The sequence below is a fragment of the Panthera tigris genome, chromosome F3 (genome assembly GCF_018350195.1).
Source record: "Panthera tigris isolate Pti1 chromosome F3, P.tigris_Pti1_mat1.1, whole genome shotgun sequence".
NCBI classification, from domain to species: Eukaryota; Metazoa; Chordata; class Mammalia; order Carnivora; family Felidae; genus Panthera; species Panthera tigris.
Window position 1 is genome coordinate 37,517,335 of NC_056678.1, and position 27,886 is coordinate 37,545,220.

At 38.1% G+C, this 27,886-nt stretch overlaps 1 protein-coding gene across 2 annotated transcripts; it reads right to left on the bottom strand.

The window, feature by feature from the left end:
* Positions 1–2,396: 2,396 nt before the first annotated feature.
* ATP6V1G3 (ATPase H+ transporting V1 subunit G3) lies at positions 2,397–27,886 on the bottom strand. 2 transcript variants are annotated; one of them, XM_015543788.2, is made up of 4 exons: positions 27,736–27,886; positions 15,058–15,158; positions 7,675–7,874; positions 2,397–2,534 (listed from the first exon to the last, which is right to left on the bottom strand). In XM_015543788.2, the coding sequence occupies exons 1-3, from the start codon at positions 27,815–27,817 to the stop codon at positions 7,701–7,703; spliced, it is 357 nt and encodes a 118-aa protein (XP_015399274.1). In that variant the 5' UTR covers positions 27,818–27,886; the 3' UTR covers positions 2,397–2,534; positions 7,675–7,700. The 2 variants fall into 2 exon arrangements, with proteins under 2 accessions (XP_015399274.1, XP_015399275.1); XM_015543789.2 differs by lacking the exon at positions 2,397–2,534 and adding an exon at positions 6,127–6,358.

Consider the following 27,886-nt stretch of genomic DNA (forward strand, 5'->3'; position numbering starts at 1 on the left):
TACGGACATTAAATTTGTTAATAAAGACAATGTGCCAAGCACTGAGTTAGGCCTTAGGAGATGAAGATGAGTAAGACATAGTTTCTGCACTTGAGGACTCAGTCTAGGAGGAGACATGTGTGACTAAGTATCTTCCAATATGGCAAGTGTTATAATAGAGCTATAAAATCACCAAGGAAGTCATGGCCCCTTTCCTAGGGGAGTTGGGTAAGACTTCCCAAATTAGTCAAACCTTAAACCCTACTTAAAACGCGACAAAACCTAGGGGCACCTGGGCGCCTCAGTCGGTTAAGTGTCCGACTCTTGGTTTCGGCTCGGGTCATGATGTCACGGTTCACGGGTTCAAGCCCTGCATCGGGCTCTGTGCTGGCAGTGCAAAGCCTATTCGGAATTCTCTTTCTCCCTCTCTTTCTCTGCCCCTCCCTGACTTGTGCTGTCTTTGTCTCTCTCAACCAACAAACACCCCCAAAAAACAACCCAGTAGGATTGGCCAGGTTAAGAAGGAAACAAGAGAAAGTCTAGACAAAGTGCATAGTACATTATTATAATAATGGGCCTTAACATTGTTCTTTCATTTGCTAACACTTCTGCTTTGACTTCCTCACCATTTGCAAGGCCTTAACTTGCGGTATAGAGAGTGGCACCGGTTAATTTTTACCAGACCCATTTACTTATTTCACATCTGGGGTAGGGAGTGGTGGTGTGTTGGTGCATATTTATTGCCTGAGTGTTCCTGGTTCCTTTCTGTGTGGTCATAGACAACTCTGGAAGTTTTCTCATAAAGGGCGGCATGTGCGAGTTTCAGTTGGCAAGGTCACAGCTCTTTCAAACTTTGCTGATGCCTGGGTTGTCACCGTGAGAAACTTTCTGCCTCTTGGGTAGACTGAAATGTGTATCACATTCGGTGCCGGTGGTTTATTTGGGGTGTTTAGACATATTTACATTTTTGCTTAGGAAAGCATCTTTCTGAACTGTGACGAGAAACTGTGAATTCCACTAGGAAACAGGTCTTTATAATATTGGCAAGGTTCTCATGTTCCTGTAAGCTCTATTTAAATATCTTTGGGATTTGTCTGTGGAACACATATGTTCTTATTAATTGATTACACATTAATAAAAATGATAACAAATTAGCAGTTGTAGATGATTGTTCAATGGAAGTGCTAGCATGATAAAACAGGCTTCGTTAAACCTCTGTTCCATTGAATCCTATTTACCCAAATAGAAACAGTTAAGACTTGCTCTACTTCAAAAAGGAGGTAGTAGTTTACTTACACTGGCTGCGAAAGTAAATTACAGTGATGTTCTGCCTTTCCTTACCTTCCCACCCCCTTCTACACTCATTCTATCCTTAAATAAGCTTTTTTTTGTGTAGTTCCTTTTTCAACTGCAATAATATTAACTGACATTATTATTATAAACATGTATGTCACTCATGATGTGCTAGGTAGGTAACATTCAGAGCATGTTATGGGCATGTAGTTATTTAATACTTAGAGTAACTCTGTGGTAAAACTAGCATAGTCTATTTTACAGATGAGGGAATTAAAACAAGAGAGGTTGGTCACATGCTCAAGGTCATGGAGTTAATAACTGATGGTGCTGGGATATGAATCCAGACAGCCTGGTCCCAGGGATGATACCCTTAACAACACTGCCTCCTTTGATAGCAGTCATAGTAAATATGCTTTTCTTCACACTGTCATAGGACAGGTCCAATTCATTTAAACAATCAAACACAGGGAACCTCGTGCACTCAAAAGTTACATGGTCTTAAACTGGAAGTGAGATCTTGAGTCACAGGAGATGGCAGGAATAAGAATATGAGACTTGTCCGTTATGGTAACGTCCACGGCTATGTTTCCAAAACCAATCTCAAATGTGTGATACATAATAGGATTCAGCAATCTTAATTGAATAAATGAAAGAGTGAATGAATGATTCGTACTGCACGGGATGTAAGATCTCCCAGTTATGTCATTGGTAAGTAGCTCCTTCAGGCTACTCTTAGAAGTGAGAAAAGAAACCCACTGCCCTAACCACTTCCTGCAGTGCCAACATCCGGCAGCACCAAGAGAATGGAGGTAGGGGGATGGGATATGGGACAATCACATAGAAATAACAGCGGTTACATTTCTTCCCCTGGATGAAATAGAAGCATTACATTTTTAAAGTTTATTTATTTTGAAAGAGAGAGAGAGAAAGAGAGAAGGACTGAGAGAGGGAGAGAGAGAGAGAGAGAGAGAGAGAGAGAGAGAGAGAGAGAGAATCCCAACCAGGCTTCACACTGGCAGCCAGAGCTGACAAGGCTCAAACTCATGAACTGTGAGATCATGACCTGAGTCAAAACCAAGAATCAGATGCTTAACTGACTGAGTCATCCAGGTGCCCCAGAATAATTACATTTTTAATGGCCTCTGTGCTTAGATTCTTAGCTTTATTTTATCATACTTTCCTTCCAATAATCTTGTTCTCTTTAAATTTAGGAATACAGTATCCATTCTGAGGAGAATTATCCCAGTTCAACTTGAGAGCTGAAAGAAAAAGAACAAGGGAGCTGATGTCAGGTCTCAGTTCAGAAGTTGAGAGGTGGAACCAGACTCTGCCTCCCCCATGCCTACACCTGAGCAGCTCCCCATCACCAGACAAAAGCACACAACTGACTTTATTTCATTTTACAAGTACGACAATATGTCTCCTTTGGACACTCAACCCTGCTTGACAGTCTTATTATAATTCCCCAGCACAGTCATCTGGTCACTTTCTAAAACAACCATTCACTCCTTCTCTTGTCTGGATAAGTCTCCTGAAATTTCTGTTCATTCTCGGCTAATCATTTCCCTCATATTTATTTTGAAAACACCAGTCAATCAGACAGGAACTTTCTCATCTCCCTACTGCTAGACCTACCTACCACCTGTATGTCAAACTCCACTTGTGTGTCATCTTCCTGTTAGTGTCAGGTCAACTCTTTTACTTCAGATGGGAATCCTATGCTTCCTGCCCTCTCAGGGACTTTGCTTCCACAATAGTTTTCTTCTGTTCTTTAGAGAAATATTTTCTTCTCTGGGAGAACTTCAATTGGTGTACGAATATGCTCTCGCATTTCCTATCCAAACAAAAACACATGTTTGCCACATCTCCCCTTCATGTGGTAGCCCCATCTCTGACCATTTTCGTAGTTTTCTAGTTAGCCTGTAGCTGGTGTCTCTCATTTGCTCACCATGCATCTCCTCCTCAAAGGCCTCCTTCACAGATCTGAGTCTGACAGTCACATATCTGTCTTATTGTCCTCCCTCCTCTTTTAAAGCGATAGCTAATGGGGATATCAGTTAGCTATTGCTTCATAACACATCACCCTAAAACTTCGTGGCTTAAAATAACAATTTATCATTGCTCTTGAGACTGTAGGTCTTCTAAGTGGTTTATATGGTCTTCACTTTTCTCACTTATGTGTTTATGGGCCGCCGTGGGTAATGTGGCTCTGTTGATCTCTGTTGATCTAGGTTGGATTTTTCCATGTTGAGGATTGGATGTTTCCAGAGTAGCCTCATCTGGAGATTTAGAAATTGGCAGGTTTTCATACACTGGCCAACTCCATTCTCCTAGTTCTGTTCATCTAGAAAATAATAGTGCTGATCTATTGGTGGCAATTCTTGACTTTGTGCGTGTTTGTGTGTAATACAGAGAAATAAATCAGAAACCATTTTATTCCTCTACATCCTGTAAATTGCATGGCTTTGCTTTTAGGTACAATGGAAATAAGTAAGAACTTAATGGAGTCATTTTTCATTTTGCAGTTTCTGATCGTGCCAACGATCAAAAGAAGGACGAAGGACGATTAAACACATTCTTACTTTATTCCATTTCTGTGTGAAGACCTGTATGAACAGGAAAATTATTTTAGGATAAGTACCTGTGCAAAAAAAAAAAGTCAACATTTTTTTTGTGACTGAGAAAGCTGTCATAGATAAGTGAGTTGTCTCTGAAATATGTAAAACCTTTTTCATATGTAAATAAAGTAAAACCTGGCAGCTTAGCCATCTGTGGGAGTGTGAGAGCTCTTGAAAAATGACTCATTCAGTTAGGCATAGATGTGAAACCATATTTGAGTGTAAAAACTACACTTTTACAGAGCTACAGAGCTAAGAATGCTGGAGATCACCACATATTCCTGCCAACATAGTATGTTTGCTTCTTCCATCCTTTTTGGTTCTTCGGATAGTCTAGTAATCAAATTAATATAGGACAGATTAACAGAAGGAAAATAAATTTAATTGCACACATACAGGATGCCCATGAGAAGATTAGACCCAAGGACAGTGGGACAATTGAAGCTTAAATGCCATCTTACACGAGGGGACGAGATAAGGGCCTGGAGTTTCAAAAAGAAGGAGGGTGATTCACAGGATAATAAAAGGAGCAGATGTTTGGTAATTAGATGTTTGTCCTGCCACACAGATAGGTCATGTAGATGCAAAAGTTATCTCTTGGTAATAGCTCTCTTTCTCAAATTCTTGTAGGTAGTTTAAGGGAGAGGTAAAGATTTTTCTTGAGTCTGCTGGGTCTTGATTGCTTTCAGCTCAAAATAGCCCACATGCCAAAGTGGCACACTTTGGGGAGATGTTCTGAAATAGTTCAGATGTTGAGAATAGATGTGGGGTCATTAAAAACATTAACAAATACTACAGAAGTGAGAAAACTACAGGTAATGAGTACTGACTTTTGCAAATGGTCTGATTTAGTATGTAGAATTGAATATTGAAGGGCCTATGGAGATCATTTAGTTGAATGCCATTTTGTCTATTAAAACATTGAAAAAGAATCTGAGACCAGCGAGATTGAGTAAGTTGCCAACAGGACATAGAGAGTGTGGGGCACAGCCAGGACCAGACACAGAGGCTAGTGACACCCAATCTTCACCACTGTCTTCCGGCTGTCGTAGCTCCTTTACTGCTGAGAAAAATCCTCTACCGATTTTAGTGTATTTCTATTGCATTTAAGCCTAAAAAAACATCCCGTGTAGGCTCAGGAATTTATCAACTTGTGTGTTCCAGATTACATATTCAAGCTTTTCTTACACAGAAAATTGACATCTCGATAGTTTTCATAATAAGGTATTTAAGATATTTTTCATGAGGTAAGATATGTAAGGCAAATCACAAGGCTATGTCTTTTAGAATTATCTTTTCACATGGCAATTTTTCAAAAGTGCAGTTTTGGTCATTGTTTTACATAACTCACCTCTGAAGGAGTAATCAAAATCTCCAAATCTGTGTTAAAGTGGAAATCCTCCGTGGCTGTCCTCATTTGAGGGAGGCAACTTTACTTGATGTCTTGCCTTCGTTCCCCCTCTACCCCCCAAAACTAAAGGACATCGTTCCTAGGAAAGGTTGATACCCTTCTGGTCATTAATTGGAGAATCAGTTGTCTTTCTGGCAAATAGAGAAATCTATTTGAAATTTTAAAAAAACTAACCTGTTTGGGTTTCCTTGCCCAACAAGTTGGGAAAAACAAATGATATTAAATTTTTCTTCCATTTGCCCAATGTCAATATAATTTGAATGTTTCTGAGATTTAAGACTATGTGGTAAAATTTTAATTTTGTCTGCTAGAGGGGGACCTACATCTAGTGTAGGTTAATCTAAAACAGTGATCAATTAGAATAATTTTAGTCTATATTTGGAATTGAGTAATTTGGTAATGATTAAAATTTACCAGTTAAATTTTGTTTCAACTGGAACTAAATTTTGTCTGCATATATTCTTGGAAAAGCAGAGTACTCCGAGATTCTTAATGATGTAAATATAGAAACTTTTCGGGGAGTAAGTAATGAAGGGTGAGGACATTGGAGTCATTGGCCAGACTGGAAGTCCCATGTCACGGTCATTCAAGCAACTGCGGACAAGTTCCTTAATTGCTATTTCCCACTTTGTAAAACAGGGATGCGTGCTAACACAACACACAATAATGGGATCAAGATAATTCATACATTGTACTTAAAGTGCCCGGTACCTAACAAGAATTTAGTGATTACCGTCTAGGCAGCTGGGCTAATGGCATACTGTCTGCATCGGTTTGGGGCGGGGGCTGCTATAACCAAGTACCAAACACACTGGGTGGCTTATAAATAACAGAAAATTTATTTTTCATAGTTCTAGAGGCTGGAAGTCTGAGATTAGGGTACCAGCATGGTCAGGGGCTGGTGAGAGCCCTCTTCCGGGTTGCAGATTGCCAACTTCTCCTGAGTGAACTAGCTCTCTGGTGTCTTCTTATAGGGGCGCGAATTCTAATCACGAGGGCTCCACTCTCCTGACTCAATTACTTATTGAATGGCCCATCTCCAAATACGGTGACCCTGGGGATTAGATTTTAACATATAAATTTTGGGAGGGACACAAACATTCAATTCATAATACATACTAACCTGCTACATCACCTGGGGCTTTTTTTGTTTGTTTGTTTGTTTTAATGATTGATTGATTGATTGATTGATTGTTTTTAAGCCTAAACACTTATGCTAACAGCTCATTTAATTATCATTCACTTTTCTCTTTTAAAAAATGATAATTGAGGGGCGCCTGGTTGGCTCAGTTGGCTAAGTGTCCACTTCGTCTTAGATCATGATCTCATGGCTCCTGAGTTCGAGCCCCACATCAGGCTCTGTGCTGACATCTCAGAGCCTGGAACCTGCTTCAGATTCCGCGTCTCCATCTCTCTCTGCCCCTCCCCCACTAGCGCTCATGCATGCTCTCTCTCTCTCCTTCAAAAATAAATAAACATTAAAAAAATAAAAATAAAAAAATGATAGTTGAAAGAAGAATATCTGGTTAGTTGAAGGTAGGTAGAGAGAATGGTTACATAACCAACTCATATCTTTTTCTGTATCATCTCTCTCTCTCTCTCTCTCTCTCTCTCTCTAATCTCTATCTATCTATCATCTATCTTATTTAGGGGGAGAGTGGCAGAGGGAGAGGGAGAGGGAGAGAGAGAGAGAGTGTGTGGAGAAGGCTCCACACTCAGAGTGGAACCCAAGGTGGGGCTTGATCCCACGACCCTGGGATCATGACCTGAGCCACAATCAAGAGTCAGACACTCAACAGACTGAGCCACCCAGGTGCCTCTATATCTATCTATCTGTCTATCTATCTATCTATCTATCTATCTATCTATCTATCATTTATCTATTTTTCTATCATTTCTGTAGCTATGACATTCTTACTGTTCTTTGAATTAGTGGTAACATCTTACTGATTTCCTCATTGATTAATGACTGGTTTCCTCACTAATGACTTAAACAAAATCCTTGACATCTGTTCATTTTATATCTGTCTGAGATAGAAATCTTTCTTTAAAAATGATCTTTTAACAGCTACAACAAAGAAAACATTTTCTAAATTGCTCAGAAGAAGCATTTTTTTTTTTCCCCTAAACCTCATACTCGCTAAAAAGTGGCCAGGTTCACATTTTTCTGCCAAGTGTCAAAAAATATGTTACTCTGCCGGCTTGATTTACTTTACGTTAAATGACAAGTCACGCCTGTTACCGAGAAAGATATAACAACTTTTTGTTTGTTTGCTTTTAAATTCAGTGCTTATGTGTGAATTATGTCACATTGAAATCTGTAAATGTCTAGTGAATTTAAGATTTACATTTCAAATTTCATGCACATACCATTTATTGAGCAGTAGGGTGCACGTTTAGTGGGTAGCTCTGTAGTTTACGTGGATTCCCGGCTTCACGTCGCAAACCATGTTCAAAAGCTGTTTCAGCACGACTTCCATGTACTTGTTGTAGCTTCCATTCAATTCTTTTATCTTCCCGAGTGTTCGCTCGTCTACTTCCTCTGAGAGATTACTTTGAGACCCCATTACCTGACAAAATACAATGGACAGAATTCACCACACTATCCATAGTAAAGTGTCACTGGTCTACTACTTAAACTTGTTTTGGCCTATTTATTAAAGATTGTTCTAGAGTGTACACATTACGTATTATTTTTCTAGAACTTTCTCAGAGAATGGATACGATCACCAATACCATAAGTGGGATGGATAAACTTTCCTAAAAAATGAAAGGTGGCCATGGTCAGTTACTTCTACTTCTAGGCTGGTCTCCACACAGTGCAAATTGGAGGCACATTCACAATCATCCTCCGTACTCAGGAGGTTTTTCCTGTACTGCATTTTTCATATGTTTGTAAGAGTTGCCATTCAGTTCCTCTATCTTCCCCATTGCTTACTTTTCTGAATTAAAAGTCTGGAAAGTAAAGTGGTAAGACATCATTAAACCCCTTGTGCTGGTTTTCAAAAAGCAAATAACTGATTTGCCGATTTTTTAAATATATTATCTGAACTGATTAATTGTTGTTTTCCAGGAAGATATAGTCACGATATGCCCAGTAAGGTACTTTTACATGCATACGTATCTCTTTTTGGATGATAGATAATTTTGAAAATTTTAATATAAAGTGGATTTCTTTCATATTAAGATATACTTGTCCATTTACTTACATTATATATTTAGATACAGTTTAATATATCTTTCTGGTTGCTCTTTTATTGACAGTGATTCCCAGTATTTCCATTTATCTCCAAGAGATTTGACCAAAATATAATTTCACCAGGGGAGTTACTAATTTAAAGGGATTCTTCAGTGAAATCCTTTGAAAAGTTACCCTTTGTAAAGCAATCAACTCCTAATTCATCTCCTTTGTAAACTCAGCCTTTCTTAAACATGGTATTGTTAAGGCAACACAGCTGTTTTTTGTTTGTTTTTCTCTTCTGTGAATGTTTACACACAAGGAAGGTATGCATTAAGTTCAGTCCAAGAGACTCCACTAATGATTGACTTCTATTTCAGGGTTGTTAGACTATTCTAAATTCTAGAATTCGCATTATCTTTCTGGGTCCTAAACTTGAAATCAAACACAATTGAAAGCTATCAGGTTCAAGTTCTTTTCTGTTTATATACCATGCAATAAGGGCTTCCCAGTTCAAAGAAAATCATTTTAAGGAAATATAGCTTCTAAGACATCAAGTAACTTTTATAAAATAACATTGAGATAAGTGAGCATACAAGGAGCAGACATATGGACTGAATTTCTCTTGCTAGGTAGAAGTTTAAAAATGGAAGAGAACTATTTACCAAAATAATTCTACCAAAATCAATTTTTTCCTCTAAATCTACTGTATTAAGTGAGATTCTACCCCACTAAAAAAAGACCTAAATCCAATGTTTTAAGGGTTGAAATATTTAAAAGACAAACTATTATAAAATTATTATCATTTTTTTCTTTGCAGCAGTGTTAAAATAGCTATTATTAGGTTAGATTTCTGCACTATCCTGCAGGACTTTGGAAAAGTTTATTTCAACCTTAGGTTCTTTTTTTTAAATTAAGTTAAATTAAATTAAATTTAATTTAATTCTATTTTATTTTATTATTTTATTTTTTAATTTTTTAAAATGTTTATTTATTTCTGAGACAGAGAGAGACAGAGCATGAGTGCAGAAGGGACAGAGGGAGAGGGAGACACAGAATCCGAAGCAGGCTCCAGGCTCCTAGCTGTCAGCGCTGAGCCCGATGCGGGGCTCAAACCCACAAACCGTGATATCATGACCTGAGCCGAAGTTGGTCGCTCAACCGACTGAGCCACCCAGGCGCCCCTCAACCTTAGGTTCTTTATTTCAAAGCTGTCCAATAGAAATGTAATATGACCCACAAAGAAAATCATACAAATGATTTAAAATTTTCTAGAGTCACATTCAAAAGGTAAAAAGACTGGGTAAAATTAATTTTCGTAATATATATATTTTTGAGAGAACACGTGTGCACGCGTGTGCATATCCCTCCTTCATCTCCCCCACACACATACACACATCTGTGTGAGTGGGAGAAGAGCAAAGGGAAAGAGAGAATCTTAAGCAGGCTCCACACTCCATGACCTTGGGATCGTGACCTGAGACAAAATCAAGAGTCGGATGCTCGACCAACTGAGCCACCCAGATGCCCCTAATAATATTTTTTATTTAAGCTTATATTCTTAATATTATTATTTTAAAGTACAAGCAACACAAAAATTATTCCATTGTTTTTCATATGAAGTTTTTTGTAATCTGGTATGTCTTTTATACTTACAGAATATCTTAATGTGGACTAACTACATTTCAAGTTTCATTAGCTATATGTGAAGTGGCCACCTTTTTTTTTTTTTTTTTTTTTAATAGAATTGACTGTCAAGTTAGTTCACATACAGTGTATGCAGTGTGCTCTTGGCTTTGGGAGTAGATTCCCATGATTCATTGCTTACCTCTAACACCCAGTGCTCATCCCAACAAGTGCCCTCCTCATGTTCATCACCCTTTTCCCCTCTCCCCCGCCTCGCCCCATCAACCCTTAGGTTTGCTCTCTGTATTTAAGAGTCTCTTATGGTTTGCCTCCCTCTCTGAAACTATTTTTTCCCCTTCCCTTCCCCCATGGTCTTCTGTTAAGTTTTTCAAATTCCACATATGAGTGAAAACATATCTTTCTCTGACTGACTTACTTCACTTAGCATGATACCCTCCAGTTCCATCCACATTGCTGCAAATGGCAAGATTTCATTCTTTCTCATTGCCAAGTAGTATTCCACTGTATATATAAACCACATCTTCTTTATCCATTCACCAGTTGATGGATATTTGGCTATTGTTGATAGTGCTGCTATAAACATTGGGGTACATGTGCCCCTGTGAATCAGTACTCCTGTATCCTTTGGATAAATTCCTAGTAGTGCTATTGCTGGATCATACGGTAACTCTATTTTTAATTTTTTGAGGAACCTCCACACTGTTTTCCAGAGTGGCCGCACCAGTTTGCATTCCCACCAACAGTGCAAGAGGGCTCCCCTTTCTCCATATCCTTGCCAACATCGATTGTTTCTTAAGTTGTTGATTTTAGCCTTCTGACCAGTGTCAGGTGGTATCTCAAGGTGGTTTTGATTTGTTTTTCCCTGATGATGAGTGATGTTGAGCATCTTTTCATGTGTCTGTTTGGTGGCCACCCTTTTTGACAGTGCAGGTTTAATCCACAGATGACAGCTACTACTATTAGTTGTGTTCTTAATGTGGTTTTCTAAGACAACATGATCATTTTCTGAAAGGATTATAGTACAGACGGTACATAGCAAGGAGCCTAGCACTGAGCGACTAATCAGTGTTAGTGATTATTATTATGATTTTTCACTGATTGTGTTGCTTGTACTTTCTAGTTTTTTAAAGCCATTATACACTTTCAGAAACATTGGGATACCCTTAAAAAATGGCTCATAATCTCATGTCTCATCCTGCATAATTAAATATAATATTTCTTCTGAGTTTATTTAATGCACTGTAATTTGAGTTTCTACATTGTTCCCTAGACATTACTATACCAATAACTAACCATGCACTATTTTTTTTTACTTTATTTTTTACCTTATTTTAAATTCTTATATAGTTAACATACAATCTTATGTTAATTTCAGGTGTACAATATAGTGATTCAACAATTCTATATATTACTCAGTGCTCATTAAGTGTCCTCTTAAACCCCTTCACCTATTTCACCTATCCCCCCACACACCTCCCCTCTGGCACCATATACTATTTTAGACGGCCTTCCATGGAAAGAATTCCATACCTTTATATCTGCAGACAGTGTTGATTTAAACCATGCAGGTGAGTAAAGAAATGAACATAAGCTCCACAAAGGATCAGTGGCATCTTGTCCACTGATGTATTACAAGTGCCTCAAACACCTCAAAGTGGATGCCCAATACATATTTGTTGAACTGAATAGAACGATCAGATCTCTAGATATTACAGAGAACTTATTACCTGTGTTCTATTGCTCTCATTGGCAGAAGCCTTCTATCTGAATGCTTAGGACACTACAGAAATTAGAAGTTAATCATTGTGTGACATGGGGCGGGTACATTTGATCAAAGGGCACCCTTTAAGGACTTCTCACTGTTGATTTTCAAAACTTCAGTGTTGAGACTGATACATATAGATTTACAGCTAAATGACTGATGCTGGTGAAATCTTTCAATATTCAGTACGTTTCTTTATAAATTGTTCAAATGTTCCTGTCTAAGAGAAAGCAGAAGTCCGGGTCCCACTATCATAAGCAAAACACCGTTTGGCATGCTCAATATATGGTTGCTTCAAGGAAACAAAATGTTTTCATGATATGAATTCAGGAAGGAAGATGAAGATACAAAAATCATCATTATGCTCCAGGCGACTATTTTCATTTCTCCTGTTGGGATTCATGATCCCACTAACTTCGGCATTAATAATAGATTTAATGTTTCCACTGTGGTCCGATTCCTTTTAGCAATGTCATATCTCCTTTAGAAGATGTTATATTTGGTAGCAATGATAAGGAAGGGAGAAATAAATCTTCAATAAAACAATATTTGTTGTTATACAACCGACATCGGGATACCTGCTTTTGTTGATATGTCAGGGGAATGGAAACAACACATACATTAACAAGAGCTGAGACACAACTAAAAAAAGTAACATCGAGGTGTCTCACCCACAGCAGGCAGAAAACTGGCTTCTTGGGTCTCCTCCCAGGCCTCCTACTTGCCCTGGGTTAATGATGATGAGATTTAACTGGAATAGCAATATGTCTGACATATGGAGGTCATGCCAAGGAAGGAATATCTGTGCTAATGGTTTTACAATATGCTTGAAGTTAGTGGAGGCCTAAACATGTTGACCTTTCGATGTGAGCTTTTGATCAACTAGCTGTAAAATTGGCTTAGAGCTCTAATTATGAGAGCAATGAGGAGTTTTAATTATTTTCCAAAGCAGAGAACAAATATCCTGAGCCAGATTTACATCTTATGAGATTCTTCTGAAGAAATAACATTTCAAGAGATTTAACCCAGTTACTTTCTAAAATTACAGTCAGTTTTGTTATGACTTAGAAATATAAGTACATCAGAAATATCCTGCATAGAATAATAAATGCTGACTGGTATTAGGGATAACTATTTTCTCAGGTCCCAATATGTTATGGGTCATGACAGGACTCAATAAGAAAGATAAAGTCACAGAAGAAATGTTAGTTACTTATTCTCTCAATGAATATTTATCGTACTTACTATGGAACAGACACTATTTCATTGTTGGGGAAAATAACAGAGAACAACACATAGACCTTATTGTTTTGGTGTTTATAGTTCAGAAGAAAAGACAGGCAATAAGTAAAAAATGTAAATATATGATGTATCTAGTAGTGTTGCATGATATGAATATAATGGAAAACTACTTTCTTTTCTAATGAAAGACACAGTTTTAAATAAGGTGATCTGAAAGATGAGCTAACAAATGAACAGACATTGAAGAAGGATGAATATGTCTAGAAGATAATGATTCCAGGGAGCAAATACAGGATGTGCAAAGGCACAGTTGGCAGTTGTGTGTTCAATCTGTTTGGGGAAGAACAGGAAGACCGATATGGCTGCAAGAGACCAAGTGGAGACAAAAGTAGTAGAAAACGTTACAAATGACCAAAGCAGATCTTGTTGCACGTTGCTGAAAAGTGTTCTGGTATTCCCTTATGATTTCCTTCTCATTTGGCTGGTTTCTTTCAATAAATCTTTCATAAGAATATAAAGAAATGCTTTTCCCTACACGAGCATTTAAAAAATATCTGCAGTTCCCAGTAAAAAGTGGGTGCATGACATTTTCAGAACTGACAGGTTAGAGAGATAGCCAAGGGCCAATCACGGAGGGCTGTATACACATGTATAGACCTAGGATTTTATGATTCGATTTTTGAAAGGCTGATGAGAAGAATTTATTTTTGCTGAGTGGTCCACTTCATTCTGGGAAGGACTTTTTCTTTTAAGAAGGAGCCCCCCTGGAAAAGTTTTTCCTATCATGGGATTCGATTTCCCTGACCCTCTACCAGCCCCACATCTACTCCTACTAAAATAGAAGTTGTAAGTAAGGGGATTTCCAAAGTGCTTGTAGTTCATCTTTCAATGTCAGGCTTTACTTATGGTTCTATTGGGGGGAAAAACCCTTATATCATATAAACTTTAGTTGTAACACACAGAATTAAAAAAAAAATTCTAGTCATATCGCAGTAGGAAAAGGAGGATGTTGGTTCTGAAATTTTCATGCACTTTTTTTTTTCACTGTAAACTATAGATATATTTAAAGTGCTAGTGGAGGAAAAACCTTTTATTTTATTTTATTTTTTTAAAGAATTTTTTCTAACGTTTATTTATTTTTGAGACAGAGAGAGACAGAGCATGAACGGGGGAGGCTCAGAGAGAGAGGGAGACACAGAATCGGAAGCAGGCTCCAGGCTCCGAGCTGTCAGCACAGAGCCCGATGCGGGGCTCGAACTCACGGACCGTGAGATCGTGACCCGAGCTGAAGTCGGACGCTTAACCGACTGAGCCACCCAGGCGCCCCGGAAAAACCTTTTAAAAACATTTTCATGAAACATTTGTTGAATGGAGCCAGACAATTGAAAAGGAAATAATAAAAAAAAAATACCAGAAGACTTTGTAGCAATTTGCTGAATCTACCATATCTACTTTGGTCATTTGTAAATCTTGAATATACCAAAGAAAGTTGACCAAGAAACTCATTCTATAACAGTGTGAAACACTTTTTATTGATTGTAGTGGTAAATATTAGTAGGCAAAAAAATATGTTTTCTGAAGTGTTTTTCTTAATAAAATGTGTTCATCATCTGTGGTGGGAATAATACTTTAACCAGTCCCTTCAGTTTGAATATTTGAAAATATGATTTTTAATATGGACTACATATTAGACATTCACTATTGATTGATACTTTAGACAGCAAATCGAAAAGTCTGGAAAGTGAACATGTAAAATCAGTAATTCTGTAATGTATAAGATTTAGTCTGATGTTCAGGCTTAGTTGAACTGTGTCTGCTCAATCCGGTGTATTTTTCCCCCTTGATATTCTGCATTACACCTCTTGAATATTAATGTATTATAATCTATACCACATAGAAAAGCTGTGCTAACTTTCTTACTTACCTTAGATTGTTTCAGTCGAAACTCCTTATCTCTCTGCATTCTGTACTGGTTAATTTCTGCCACGGCTTCCTCCTTAGCTTGCTTCAATCGCTTCTCTTTCCCTGAATATTAACAGTGGCAAAGGAGGAATGAATTTTTTAATCGACATGGAATTTCAAACTTCAATTCTAAAAAAATAAAATAGGCGAGGTCTACATTGTTTTCCTGATAAATTCCTCTAAAATGGTGAAGTTCATTAAAGAACAGTATTGAAAAACACCTTACTTTATCAATTGGGTTTTTTAGAGCATGGAAATGACAACTTTCTTTCACACTTACATGTTTAAATAAAATATCTGCCCATTTACTCACAGCAGTAACAGCCAGAGAACAGATTTTAGCTGTCACTTATTCGGAAAGACATTATTTGGTCAGATTTTCTGTCCTGATTTGCTGCCAGGAATACTTCAGTCCACACCAACTGGATCCGATTTAACACTGGCAGATCTCCAAAAACACTACAAACATGCAATTCAGACTCTATCAAACTGACTTACAATTTTTTAAAGCATTTTATTGGGATTTTTTTTCTTAGCATTTGTTGACTCTAGAATGTCTGATTAAGCCCCACAGCACATCAAAGTAGGTATTTTTTTGTAGTAGCTTTCTCTGAGGGGGACTTGAAAGTGGCTGTAAAACCAATTGTTTTTAATGGTTAGGAGACTTAGTGAAATAGCTCTCTTTTCTTTTATTAAGAGCAAAGGTGTAAGCCTTAAGCCAGCAGACAGCAATGTAGATGAAAGTTTCAGACAAATACAATGCTGCGGGGATCATTAGCTAGACACATGACTTTTTTTTTTGACAACCAGAGTAAATTTGGGGTGGGGGGTTATAGACTAATATTAATTGCTGCTATGCCCCCCAGCACCTTCAGGGGGTTAGGTACTAATGCTTTGTGGTCATTAAAACTTTAAAGAAACTCCAAACTGTATTAAATTTTTTTTTATCTGAACCCATTGTCCTTCAATTTCAGTTAAATGCCTTCATTCTTTTGCTTATTTAACAGTTTCTCTGATAGTGTCTCAAGCTTTTGCTTAGAATTTTTGTCAACTGTTTGTTATATTGTGCAGACCTTGAACTAAGTAAGCGTGTTCTCATTAAGCAGCGTGAAAGAAAATCTTAACATAAACTTCTGTCATCCACATACATACATGTTTTTATATGCCTTCATTTTTACATACCTCTGTAGCATTTGAGTGTAAATGGTTCCTGAAGCTCTCTCCCTGCTAAGCATGTGGTGTTTTGCCAGTTACCGTACATATATGCGGAATAGAGATAGATTTCCCGAGTTACAAACTGACGTGTCTCTTTTAATGCCTATTGTCCTTGAATGGGACTGAGTAAGCCTCATGCAGAGCAGACATTTAGCTACGTCTTTACTCTCTATAAAATCCAAGGTCTGGTGAAAATTAGTGCTCTTCTGATGCTTGAGGCTTAATGGAACATTAACAACACTGCTTACTTTTTTTCTACTTAGTTAATGCTCATTATCATTTTGTATTTACAGATTCCTTAATTCTCTACATTTCTAACCATTTTGTGGCAACTAAACACTATTCACGGAACAAATGCGCAATATGTTGATAGGGGAAACTATCCCCTGATCCTCAGCCTTCTTTCTTATCACGGCTGTCATTAACATTAGGACAAACATATATTTAATGTGTATTAACGTTCTGTTGGTAATAATGGGTTGTAGGATTCACAATCACTTATAACCCAAATGACCTGAGACGTCACTACTCTTCCACGTTAATTGCATAATGTATAAAAATATTGGGTTCAAAGTCACAACTCTAGTACATTAAAAAATAATAATAATAATAATAGGAAAAGCTCTGTGTGCCCTACCCTGGAGCAGAATCCAGTGCTCTACTTAAAAGGCTGTATATTACCTCCATCATACAGTGACAGGCTCAGAGTGTGTCTGTGATTCCCCCGTCATGGCACCAGTCACCTGCTGGTTCTCATTCAATTAAATAGGAGAGCCACAGGGAAATTGCTGCTGGCACAGCCATTTTCTGGACAGACTCAGCAGCTGCCGCTGTGTGAGAGCCTGCATATGCTACACCTGATTTAATCCAGTGGAAGAAACTGGAGCCTAAAGCCTGCTGTTTGACTAGAGGTGAAGCAAAATGCATGCATGAAATCAACTTCCATTAACCTCTAGCTTTCTTCTCTGTCTGTGTAGGAAGATTTCCAAATTTTAATACTATGCCTTATCTTCTTAAGCATTAAAAGTATTCTGGGACCTAAGAAGCATTTAGGTTTATATTCTTATTTCTCAACACTGTCTGTATCAAACATGAGGATGATCCTAGGGAACAGTCCAGATTTTAAATATGACAATCAAATATTTGGTCCCAAACTTCCTACAAGGTCATACAGGCTTATCAGGCCCAAGGCTTGTTTGCTTTAGAAGACGTGGTTATCTTATACTACTAAAGCAGGTGCTCCAGAGTTGTGCAGGAAAGGATGGTTTTGATTTGTCCATCCATTATTCATTCATTGTTTATTGAACACCTACTATACATTCTGCATAGGGCTACAGATAGAAGATAGTGAAATGCATGTGGTATGGTCCTTGCACAAATACAGTGTAATTTGGAAATGTGTACATGGTGCTCTGGCTTTCAAGAAGAAAATGCAAAATACATAAAATTGTGAAGAATATATGTAATCAAGTAGGAAAACAACGGAACATATGTTTTGGTTCTGTTTGTTCCATGGCAATTGAAAATCACACATGTATGGAAATTTTCATTACTTAAATTCTAGACAGTCAGTGCTTGCCATCCATCCCAATAGTCGTGTTATGTCTTATGTTATTAGGGTAAGCAGGGGCGCCTGGGTGGCTCAGTCGGTTAAGCGTCAGACTTCGGCTCAGGTCACGATCTCTCGGTTCACGAGTTCGAGTCCCATGTCAGGCTCTGTGCTGACAGTTTGGAGCCTGTAGCCTGCTGCGTGTTCTGTGTCTCCCTCTTTCTCTGCCCCACCCCCCCTACTCTGTCTCTCTTGCTCTCAAAAACAAATAAAACATTAAAAAAGTTTTTAAAAATTATGTTATTAGGGTCAGTCAAAATATAAACAACTGGACCCAGATATGTAGAATGGGGGTCAGAGGAGGCTGCCAAGCGGGGTCAGGGGAGACTTCTCAGGAGGGGATGATTGAGCTGACTTTTTAGGCAGGACAGCCATGGGGATGAATATTTCATTTTGGAGATTAGAACAAAGCACAGAGACCCTTCCTAAGCTAGTTTTGGACACTCTTTGTAAATGGCTACACCTTAATAAAGGTATTCATTTTTTAGACATGTGGCTTGTCATGCAAATATGCCCTACATTCAACATGCCCTGATTGAGATATTTTACGGGAAATTCTGTGGAAGGGAAAGAGAGGGGGAAAGATGTTTGAATTGATTTCCAGGTGATTGGTAGGAAAAGAATTAAAAACTCAATTTGGGCAGGTAAAACTCAATTTGGGAGGAGGGAGTGCAATGTGAAGGATGGGGTCTCCCTGGTTTTGTGGTTAGGAGAGGCCATGTAAATTGAGTGTCCCAAATGCGAATGAGCCCTTGAGACACAGAGACCCTGTTCTGTTGACTGGATTGTTATATTGGTTTTGGAATTTGTTTAGGGATGAGGATGATGAGATGTCTATTATTATTTCAGAAGAGAATCAAAATTATACACTAGGCACAACGGCAGTAAGATATTAGAAGCTTTGTAACCTGAAGCAAATTAGTGTGTCTGAGCCTGAGTTTTCTCATCTATAAAACAGATTTAATAATTTACCGCAATAAGTCATTAGATGTTTTAGGGAAAAAAATGTAATTAAAATGCTTGACAAAGAACAGCTATTTGATTATTTTTAATCATGATGAGGAAAATGAGCCCAGTTTCTGGGGAACTTTGATTAAGAACAAAGATAATTAATACAATGTGAGTTTGAGGAAAAGTCCTGAGGCTGTCACTAGAAAAGCCTCTGTGGGCTTCCCTGAGGATATCCAAATGGAGATAGTTAAGGCATCTGGACAGACAAGTTTGGATCCAGAAGCAAGTTCTGAAATGGATGTCAGTCGTCTGGGTTTGTACATGTGCTAGTCATAGGGATAGGATTTGGACTGCAACCAAGGGTGAGTGTACAGAAGGAGGAGAAAAGAGAGCTAAGGTCTCAAACTGGGGGGCTGCCAACATTCAAGAGATAAGAAAAGGAGGAGGACTCTCAGGAAGAGCCTGAGAGTTAGTGGTCAGAGGAGTAGGGGAAATCAAAGAAACATTCAAGAAGGATGTGGCCAACAGTGTCAAATGCTACAGAGAATGGAAAAAAGAGACATTTAAGCAACGAATATTACTAAATATCCTCTTTGTGCCACACACTGTTTCTAGATCTATAAATACAACAGTGAAAACCATAAACAGACCAACTTTCTATTCTCATGGAGCTTGTAATTTGAACGTATTAGGTGGAGATAGAAGGCAGAGAGTTTAGGGGCACCTGGGTGGCTCAGTTGTTTGGGCGTCCGACTTCGGCTCAGGTCATGATCTCATGGCTCGTGAGTTGGAGCCCCGTGTTGAGTTCTGTGCTGACAGCTCATAAGCTGGAGCCTGCTTTGGATTCTGTGTCTCCCTGTCTCTCTGCCCGTCCCCCACTCATGCTCTGTCTCTCTCTCTCTCAAAAATAAATAAACATTAAAAAAAAAAAGAAAACAGAGTTTATGATATGATAGTGATAATAAGTGCTATGAAGAAGAAAGAAGGAGCCTAAGGGATAGAGAGATGGTGTTAACTTAGGTAAGCCTTGTCTTTTGGATGAAGTGATATATGAACAGAGACCTAAAAGAATAAGACAATTAGCCATGCAGCTATCTGAAGGGAAAGAGTATTCCAAGTAGAGGCAACAGCAGATGCAAAAACCTTGGGTATGTGACATGCTCGAGAAGCAGCAAAACACTATCATGGCTGGAAGAAAGAGAACAAGATGACTGAATGTTAGGAGACGATACTAGAGAGGTAGCAGTGACGGCAGGTCACACAGAGCTCATGGGGCACGATAAGGCTTGTTTGGTCCTTGAGATGCTAAATTCATGAAGGGTATTTAGCAAAGGTGGGGCATGACATTATGTATGATTTAAAAGAATTTCTTTGGCCGGTGTGGTGAGAATAGGTTGTAGGGGCAAAAGAGAATCAGGAAGACCAGTTTGCAATCTATTGCAATAGTTCAGATAAATGTTAACCGGAAATGGTAAAGTAGCAGAGGAATTAGCAAGAAGCTATATATACTTTGAAGGCAGAGTTGATGGATGAACATGAGAGAGAGAGATAAGGCAATGATGACTCCAATATTTGATTTTGGGAATAGAGTTAAGGATGGAATTTAACTGAGATGCCTAGTAAACAACTAGCGACGGTAATGAGAAGGCTGATGTTCGCATGACTTTGGAGATTGAAGAAGCACCCAGGGCTGGAAATAGCAAGTTTAGGAATCATCATTTATGGAGCTGGTTTTTAAAGCCATGGGTTAGATGTGATCACATAGGCAATATCTACAGATATAGAAGAAAACAGGTTCAAATTGGGACCCCAACTTTAGAGATTAGAAAGGTGACAGATAGCCAACTATGAAAGTGGTGTCCCAAGGTCAAATGAAGGAAAAGTTTCAAAGATGAAAGAGGGATCCAGTTGTGACCGAGGTATCTAATTAATAAAAAGGTTAACAATATTTGTGGTCTCGGCAAAGGGAACTTTGGTGGAGTTATAGCGACAACAATCTGGTTGAAGAGGGTATTATGCTAAGTGAAATCCGTCAGGCTGAGAAAGACAAGTACCATATGATCTCCCTCATATGTGGAATCTGCACAAAGCCACAAATGAATAAATAAACAAAAAGCAGAATTAGACCTATAAGTACAGAGAACAAACTCATGGTTGCCAGAGGGAAGAGTAGTGGGGGGATTGGCAAAATGGGTGAAGAGGAATGAGAGAGACAGACTTCCAGTTATGGAATGAGTAAGTCACAGGAATAGAAGGCACAGCACAAAGAATATAGATAATGATATCGGACCAGCGTTGTATGGTGACAGATGGTAGCTACCCTTGTGGTAAGCATAGTGTAACGTATAGAGAAGTTGAATCCCTATATCGTACATCTGAAACTAATGTAGCATTGTGTGTTAACTACACTCAAATAAAAAAAAATAATGAAAAAGGGGAGTTCAGGAGAAATTTGAATAAAAAAAGGTAGACACAAGGAATACAGGCACCTTTTTACAAAAGGGAACAAAGAAGATAAAGGCTCAAGACAGTCAGTCAAGTGGATTTGACAGAAGATGTTGTGAGTTCAATTGTGTCCTTCAGAAGGATATGTTTAAATCCTAACCTGTGGTACCTGTGAAGGTGACCTTATTTGGAAATAAGGTCTTTGCAGATGCAATCAAGTTCAGATGAGGTCATACCGAATTAAGATGGGGCCTACATCTTATAGGAGTGTCCTTACAGGAGAGGGAAATTTGGACATAGAGACAAAGAGGCACAGAGAAGACACATGAGGGAGAAGGTCTGTACTTACAGAGGTAAAGATTAGAATGATGCAGCTCCAAACTAAGGAAGGCCAAGGATTGTTGGCAATCACTGGAAGCTGGAAGAGAGGCGTGACAGATTCTTCTCCCTTAGTGACTCCAGAAGGGACCAACCATGCCAGCGCCTTGTGTTTGGACTTCTGGCCTCCAGGACTGTGAGAGAATACATTTCTGGTCTTTTTTTTTTTTTTTTTAACCATCCTGTTTGTGGTAATAGTCACAGAAGCTCTAGGAAACTAATACAGGGGCGCACAAGAAATAGACTGAAGTGTCAGCTGAGCACTGGAAGCAAGGCCAGGTATCCACGTGCGTGGCAGGGAGAGTAGACATCCAAGTGAATGAGCCACCTGACAAAAATATGCATGAACCGAACAGAGGCTGCCTTACTTGATGTGCAAACAAAGAGCACTTTGTGAATGGAGATTGCGGTCTGTTACGAATAGCCATTTTTATTCTGTTGTGCAGAAGAAAAACAACAACAACCTTCCTTGGCTTTTGGGGATTGTGAATAGTATGATAAAACCAACCTGGTTCAAAGAATGTCATTATCTGGCTCACTTGCTACAAACATTGGATAAAGTCATGTCACCAGAAAAACAGAGCAGCAGAGTTCCTTTGGTTACACAGTTTCTCTGCCGACCCTAATCTCTCATTTCATATCTTTGCTTCCTTGGTATTTCTTTTGCAATTCTTTGTACTTGTATTTTCCTTATTAAAAAAATCGTTAGTAGTTTTGTGTAGATTCTGGATTGAATATAATCAATTGCTATTCCTAGATGAAAATGTTCTGTGGCTGTTTTAATATGTCCCACTTGAAGAAATGAAAGTCCAATATACTTACAAATACCCCATTAGTCTGTGGACTGTTAAAAAAAAAAGAGAAAAAATTTACAGGCCTACAAAACACACAAGACAGGACCATGAAATTCTAATATAACAACTTTTACTTTATTAGTTTATTAAAAGCCATGTCTTCATGAACCAAAGTATTCACTTGCATAGAGAAGAATTTATTAAATCAAATCAAGGTGCTTGTTTAAATAATTTGGAATATCTGTCTGTTTGGAAGCAAATAGGCAATTAGATGATTTAAAAAAATATTTATGGTTGGTGTCCTATAGACCCAACACAAACGAATCTGCATTATTATATTAGCTGATGTATCATCAAAGTAGATAGTCAAAATATTGTCAACTATTTATTTTGCTCTAAAGTATAATTCAGAGAGGCCCTCATGGAAGATTGTGCTTCAGAGATCAGTGGAGCTCTATTATTCTGCTGTACTTTTTGACAGAATTCTTTTTATTAAGTAGTGGAAGAATATTCATAGTTAATATTTATTGAACACCTACTATGTGCCAAGTAGTGTTTTAAGTCCTTTATACATATTAACTCAGGCAATCTTGAAAATTCCATGAGGCAGATAGTGTTATCTCCATTTTGAGGCCAAGGAACCTGAGGTTCAAAGATAATCTGGCCAATTCACCCACCCAGTAGGAGGCAAAAACTGGATTTGCCACCAGGCAGACCAGATCCAGAAAGCGAGCACTGACCACACCATCTTGGCAGAAAATTCTAGGTGTGTCCTTCACTGTTATTAAGATTGTCTATTGCTTTTAGAACATTTTAAATATACCTACTTGTTCAGTTTTTCTCATGTTCAGATTTGAACATTTACATTGTTTACCACACCTTCCAATCTATATTCTGTAATACAAGTTCTAATTTTGAGTTAAACACTATTTTTGTCAGCTGCCAAAGTAGATAGACTGAGTGTTTATTTGTGAGAAAGGCTATGGTTCATCTTTGGAAATAATTAGGGATTATGGATTCTCTATGTGATGTTGAGTCACCTGTATTTGAGCATTTCAAAAGAGCTGTAGAGTTTTCCAAGTTTCAATGGGTGTAAACGGAATAAATGCTGATCTCATAACAAGTCATAATTACAAGTAAAAATACCATATATTTCAGAGGAACACAAGTCTTTTTTCCTCCTACTGATGATGGTACCTTGAATTTCGAATCTAATTCTGTTGAAAGTAGTTCAGTTGCCCGTACCTGGAACTCCAGGACAGGTCTGATGTTCTGCTGTAAAATATATAACTTGCCTTGGGCCCACACACTCACTTTTATGTTTTGACTAATGCACAATTTTTAAGGCAGAAGGTGTTAATTTCAAATAAGGTAATTTAAAATAGGGCCAAACTACTGTGATTCCATCTAAAATCGACCGAACAGCAAGACTATTTTGCACGTAAAAATTTGTGTCTTAACTGATAAATATAATTTAATCTGTAATTAGTAAACACAGACTAATATCTGAGCTTTTCTAGCCATCTACTAGAGGCTGTCCAACTCTCCCTCAAGACAGGAAAAGCTGACGCAGAACTAGCAGCAGTTGTTAAAAAAAAAAATAGATCGTCCTAATCTTTTATTCCATTCTCTTATTTTTATTACTTATAGTAATATATAAGTATACATATTATGTTAGTTAAAAATAAAAATAACTATTTTGATTATACTCTATCTTAGGTATAGTTTTCTGATCCTTAAAACATCATGGCCATCTATCTATCATCTATCTATCTATCTATCTATCATACATATGGCATATATATATCTATCTGATATTTATATATTTCATATATATATCTTGTATTTCTATCTAAAAAAGAGTCAAACTCAGAGATGTGGAAACATAAGAAAAAAACCAATGCTTTTTCTACTCTGTTGTTTCACAGCCCAACTTTTTGAGTCTGCTCACCATTTTCCCTCACATCAGCCCAGCCACAATGTTCTCTCGTGACCGGTGAGTGTCTTGAGAGCAGAGACCTGTATATTTCATTTCCAGAGACCTAACAGCCTTCAGGAGAATTCCTGATACATCAGGTCTACAAACTCTTATCTATATCCTTTAAGGCAAAGCATTTATACCTTGTATTGTATTATGTAGCAACTTCACTGAGCTCCAAGGCAGTCCTTTTTAATGGAATATATTAATATTTTTGCAGCATTATATATAAATATACTACCTTACTAACCTTGCATTTTTCTAAAATGATTAACATGTGAATTGCCATTGCTTTTTTCCCGCCTCTCCGTCCTTCCCTGTCTCCCTCTCCCTCTCTTTTTCTCTTTCTTTCTTTTAGATATATATTAAGGAGTCCTTCCATGTGCAGATTTCTGAGAAGCTTTCACATAAATGGATTTAACAAAGAGAAAGTGATCCTAGACTTCCCATGATGGTGGCCACTATTGCGATGTATTGGTTTTCATCTGAAACTATTCTGTCAGATATTCAAATGAATTGCTTTTTGGGGGGGAAAAAAGTGAAATATATGGGTTTACAAAAATGATGGCTATCTGTACCTCTCATGGCATTATTCCTTTCTTCTTTTTATGTTCATTTATGCATTTATCTCACTAGAATTGTTTACGGAAGAGTCTAGGTCTACTCATTAGTGTATATAACAAAATGGCTTGGAAACAGTAGGCCCTCAATAAATATTTACTAAATTAAATAAATTAATAAATTGCAAAACCAGTGAAATATGAGAAAGGTGGCAAAATACCGGGTACAAAAGGTAGTATTTTATTTGCTACAGAAGCTTGAGAAGTCAGGATGACGGGCGCAGTAACTGAAGTTGTAACCATAAACTGTTACCTGCTCATAGCTACGTAAGAAAGCAGCTACTATCTGGAGAAAACTGTCCTTAAAGCCTATGCTTTGTGAGGCAAAGAGGACAGACTGACATTCTCTGTAAAATACAGCCCAAAGGTTGGTTGTGCAAATAACATTTGAAAAAATATTTTCCAAAATGTTTTTATGGCCTGGATACTTATGATTACTGGTTGCATATTGGCTTGAATATTTATGACTGAAGACCAAGGGAAAAGGTACACAAGTAACTTCAAGTTACTGGCAAATCAAATGAATGTTTTGTATGAAAATAAGATAATATGTGGTTTACAACACTGCCTTCTGGGAAAGATTGTCCAAGGACAGCATATTCGCTCGCCGAAAGGCAAACAAGGTTGGCTTTTATTTTTACTATGAAATCTGTGTCTAGAAAGTTTTGAGTGGTCCTCTCCTCCAAACAACTTGCATGATTCACAAAGCCTTTCTTCTCGAACGGCTTTGCAAAAGACACACTGGCAAAAAGCAACTGAATCATATGATAGTATTAATGTGCTCAATATTGTAATTTTGCTTTTTCCATGATGAGGAAGCAAAGGTAATGCAATTCTAACATCTTAAAATAAGTTGGCCTTCTGTTCTGGAAGTGGTTAAAAATTTGCATAAAAGATAAGGAAGTTTTCTACACTGCTTCAATCAGCAGGTCCTTGACTGCTTTGTTTTCTATAAAATTACTCTGCATTCATACCATTTTGCAGTCATTTGCATGGTTTGTTATAGAAAAAGAAATGGAGAAGTAGGTACAGTTTGTCTTAAGTTTTTCTCCTTCCTTTTCTCTTTGAGCACCTTCCACATGATGAAGTAAGTCCTCCTTTTGCCGCTGTCGGTAGTTACATTGCCCACCGCTCAAGAGATCAACTTAAGAAAGAAAAATGATTTTACCTGTGATCAAAAAACCCTGTGGAATGAGTACTGCCTCGCCCCTGGTTTCCTCTCTTGCATTATAATGCTCTGTTACAGCATCCCATTCCATACATCTAAACAAGCTTTTGCACTACGTACTCTGTTCCCATCACTATATTCACCCAAAGAGTTGCATCAACATTTTTAAGACGGGGCCACTTCTTACTGAATTTTGAATCTAATTGCAGGGGCAAGACATGTCATTAGGAAGAAGCTAATAGACGCAAATTATTATAGATTAAATAATACTGTGATATGAAACAGGATAGTGGAAAAAGCATAGTTCTTATTCCTAAATTCGAGTTGTTCATTGACAACATGTCAGTTTATTCATTATGAAAATTATGAAAGTTTTGTATAGTGCAGTTGTTAAGATCTTCTCTGTACCATTCGTACTATGTGTGACTTTAGGCAAGTTGCCTAATTTATCTGAGCATCATTTCTCCTCTTTGCCAAAAGAGTTGGTGTGAGTAAATAAAGTAAGAATTAAGCATGGTGCCTGCGTGATATTTTCTATCTTTAAAATATGACCTTTGGCAAATGATGAATTCTCAGTTTTTACATACATCATGTGGAAATAATAGTAACATCTCATTCATATGGTTGTGGTGTATATCAAAGAGCATAGGAAGGGGGTTGACATTTACTGAGATCATTCTGTACTGATATAGAGATGCATGACTACATAAAAAGAAGGTTAGAAAATGAGAATAAAATGGAAATATTTAAAAAATATTGGCAGTTAAAAGCCAATATTAAATTTTTTTTTTAATGTTTATTTATTTTTGAGACAGAGAGAGACAGAGCATGAACGGGGGAGGGTCACAGAGAGAAGGAGACACAGAATCTGAAACAGGCTCCAGGCTCTGAGCTGTCAGCACAGAGCCCGACGTGGGGCTCGAACCCACGAACCGTGAGATCATGACCTGAGCCGAAGTCGGACGCTTAACCGACTGAGCCACCCAGGCGCCCCAAAAGCCAATATTAAAGAGGGATGGGAACCAACCGTTAACTGTTACTGTCACAATTTTATAGGAACAGAAACTGATGCTTACAGAGGGTAAGTAATTTGCTCACGTTCACTCACAAGTAGATTCAGTCTGGAAGTTGTCTGTCTCTTAACGGTTTCACAATATTGAGAAACCGAGGCGTGGCAACATTAAGGAAGGTGCAGAGACAAGCCTCAAGGCCTTGTCTCCTTGTAAACTCAATGTCCACTGTCATTTCATTTAGCACATGACCTCTTTGGAGGATCTGGGTTAGAGAACTTCGTCCTCTGGGTAGCCAGAGGGACATATGACTGGGTAGTTTCAGTGAACTGGCCAAGCTTTCTGAGGGTGTGGTGGAAACAGGGTTTGAAGCAGAGTCTGTCTGCCCCTAAAGGCCCATGCTCATTTCGTCGCACCCGCCTCAATCATTTTGTGACAAATCCCTTCTAAGTAAGACAGGACGGAGACTTACTCTTCTTGGCTTCCTCTAGCTTGTCCTTGGCCCTTTTTTCTGCCTGAAGGAGCTGGTGGATCCCCTGAGACTGGCTGGTCATGGCAGCCTGCTTCGAGTTAGGTGGCTTCTGTGAAATCTGGGAAGTGGCACATCTATTTATCCTTTAAGA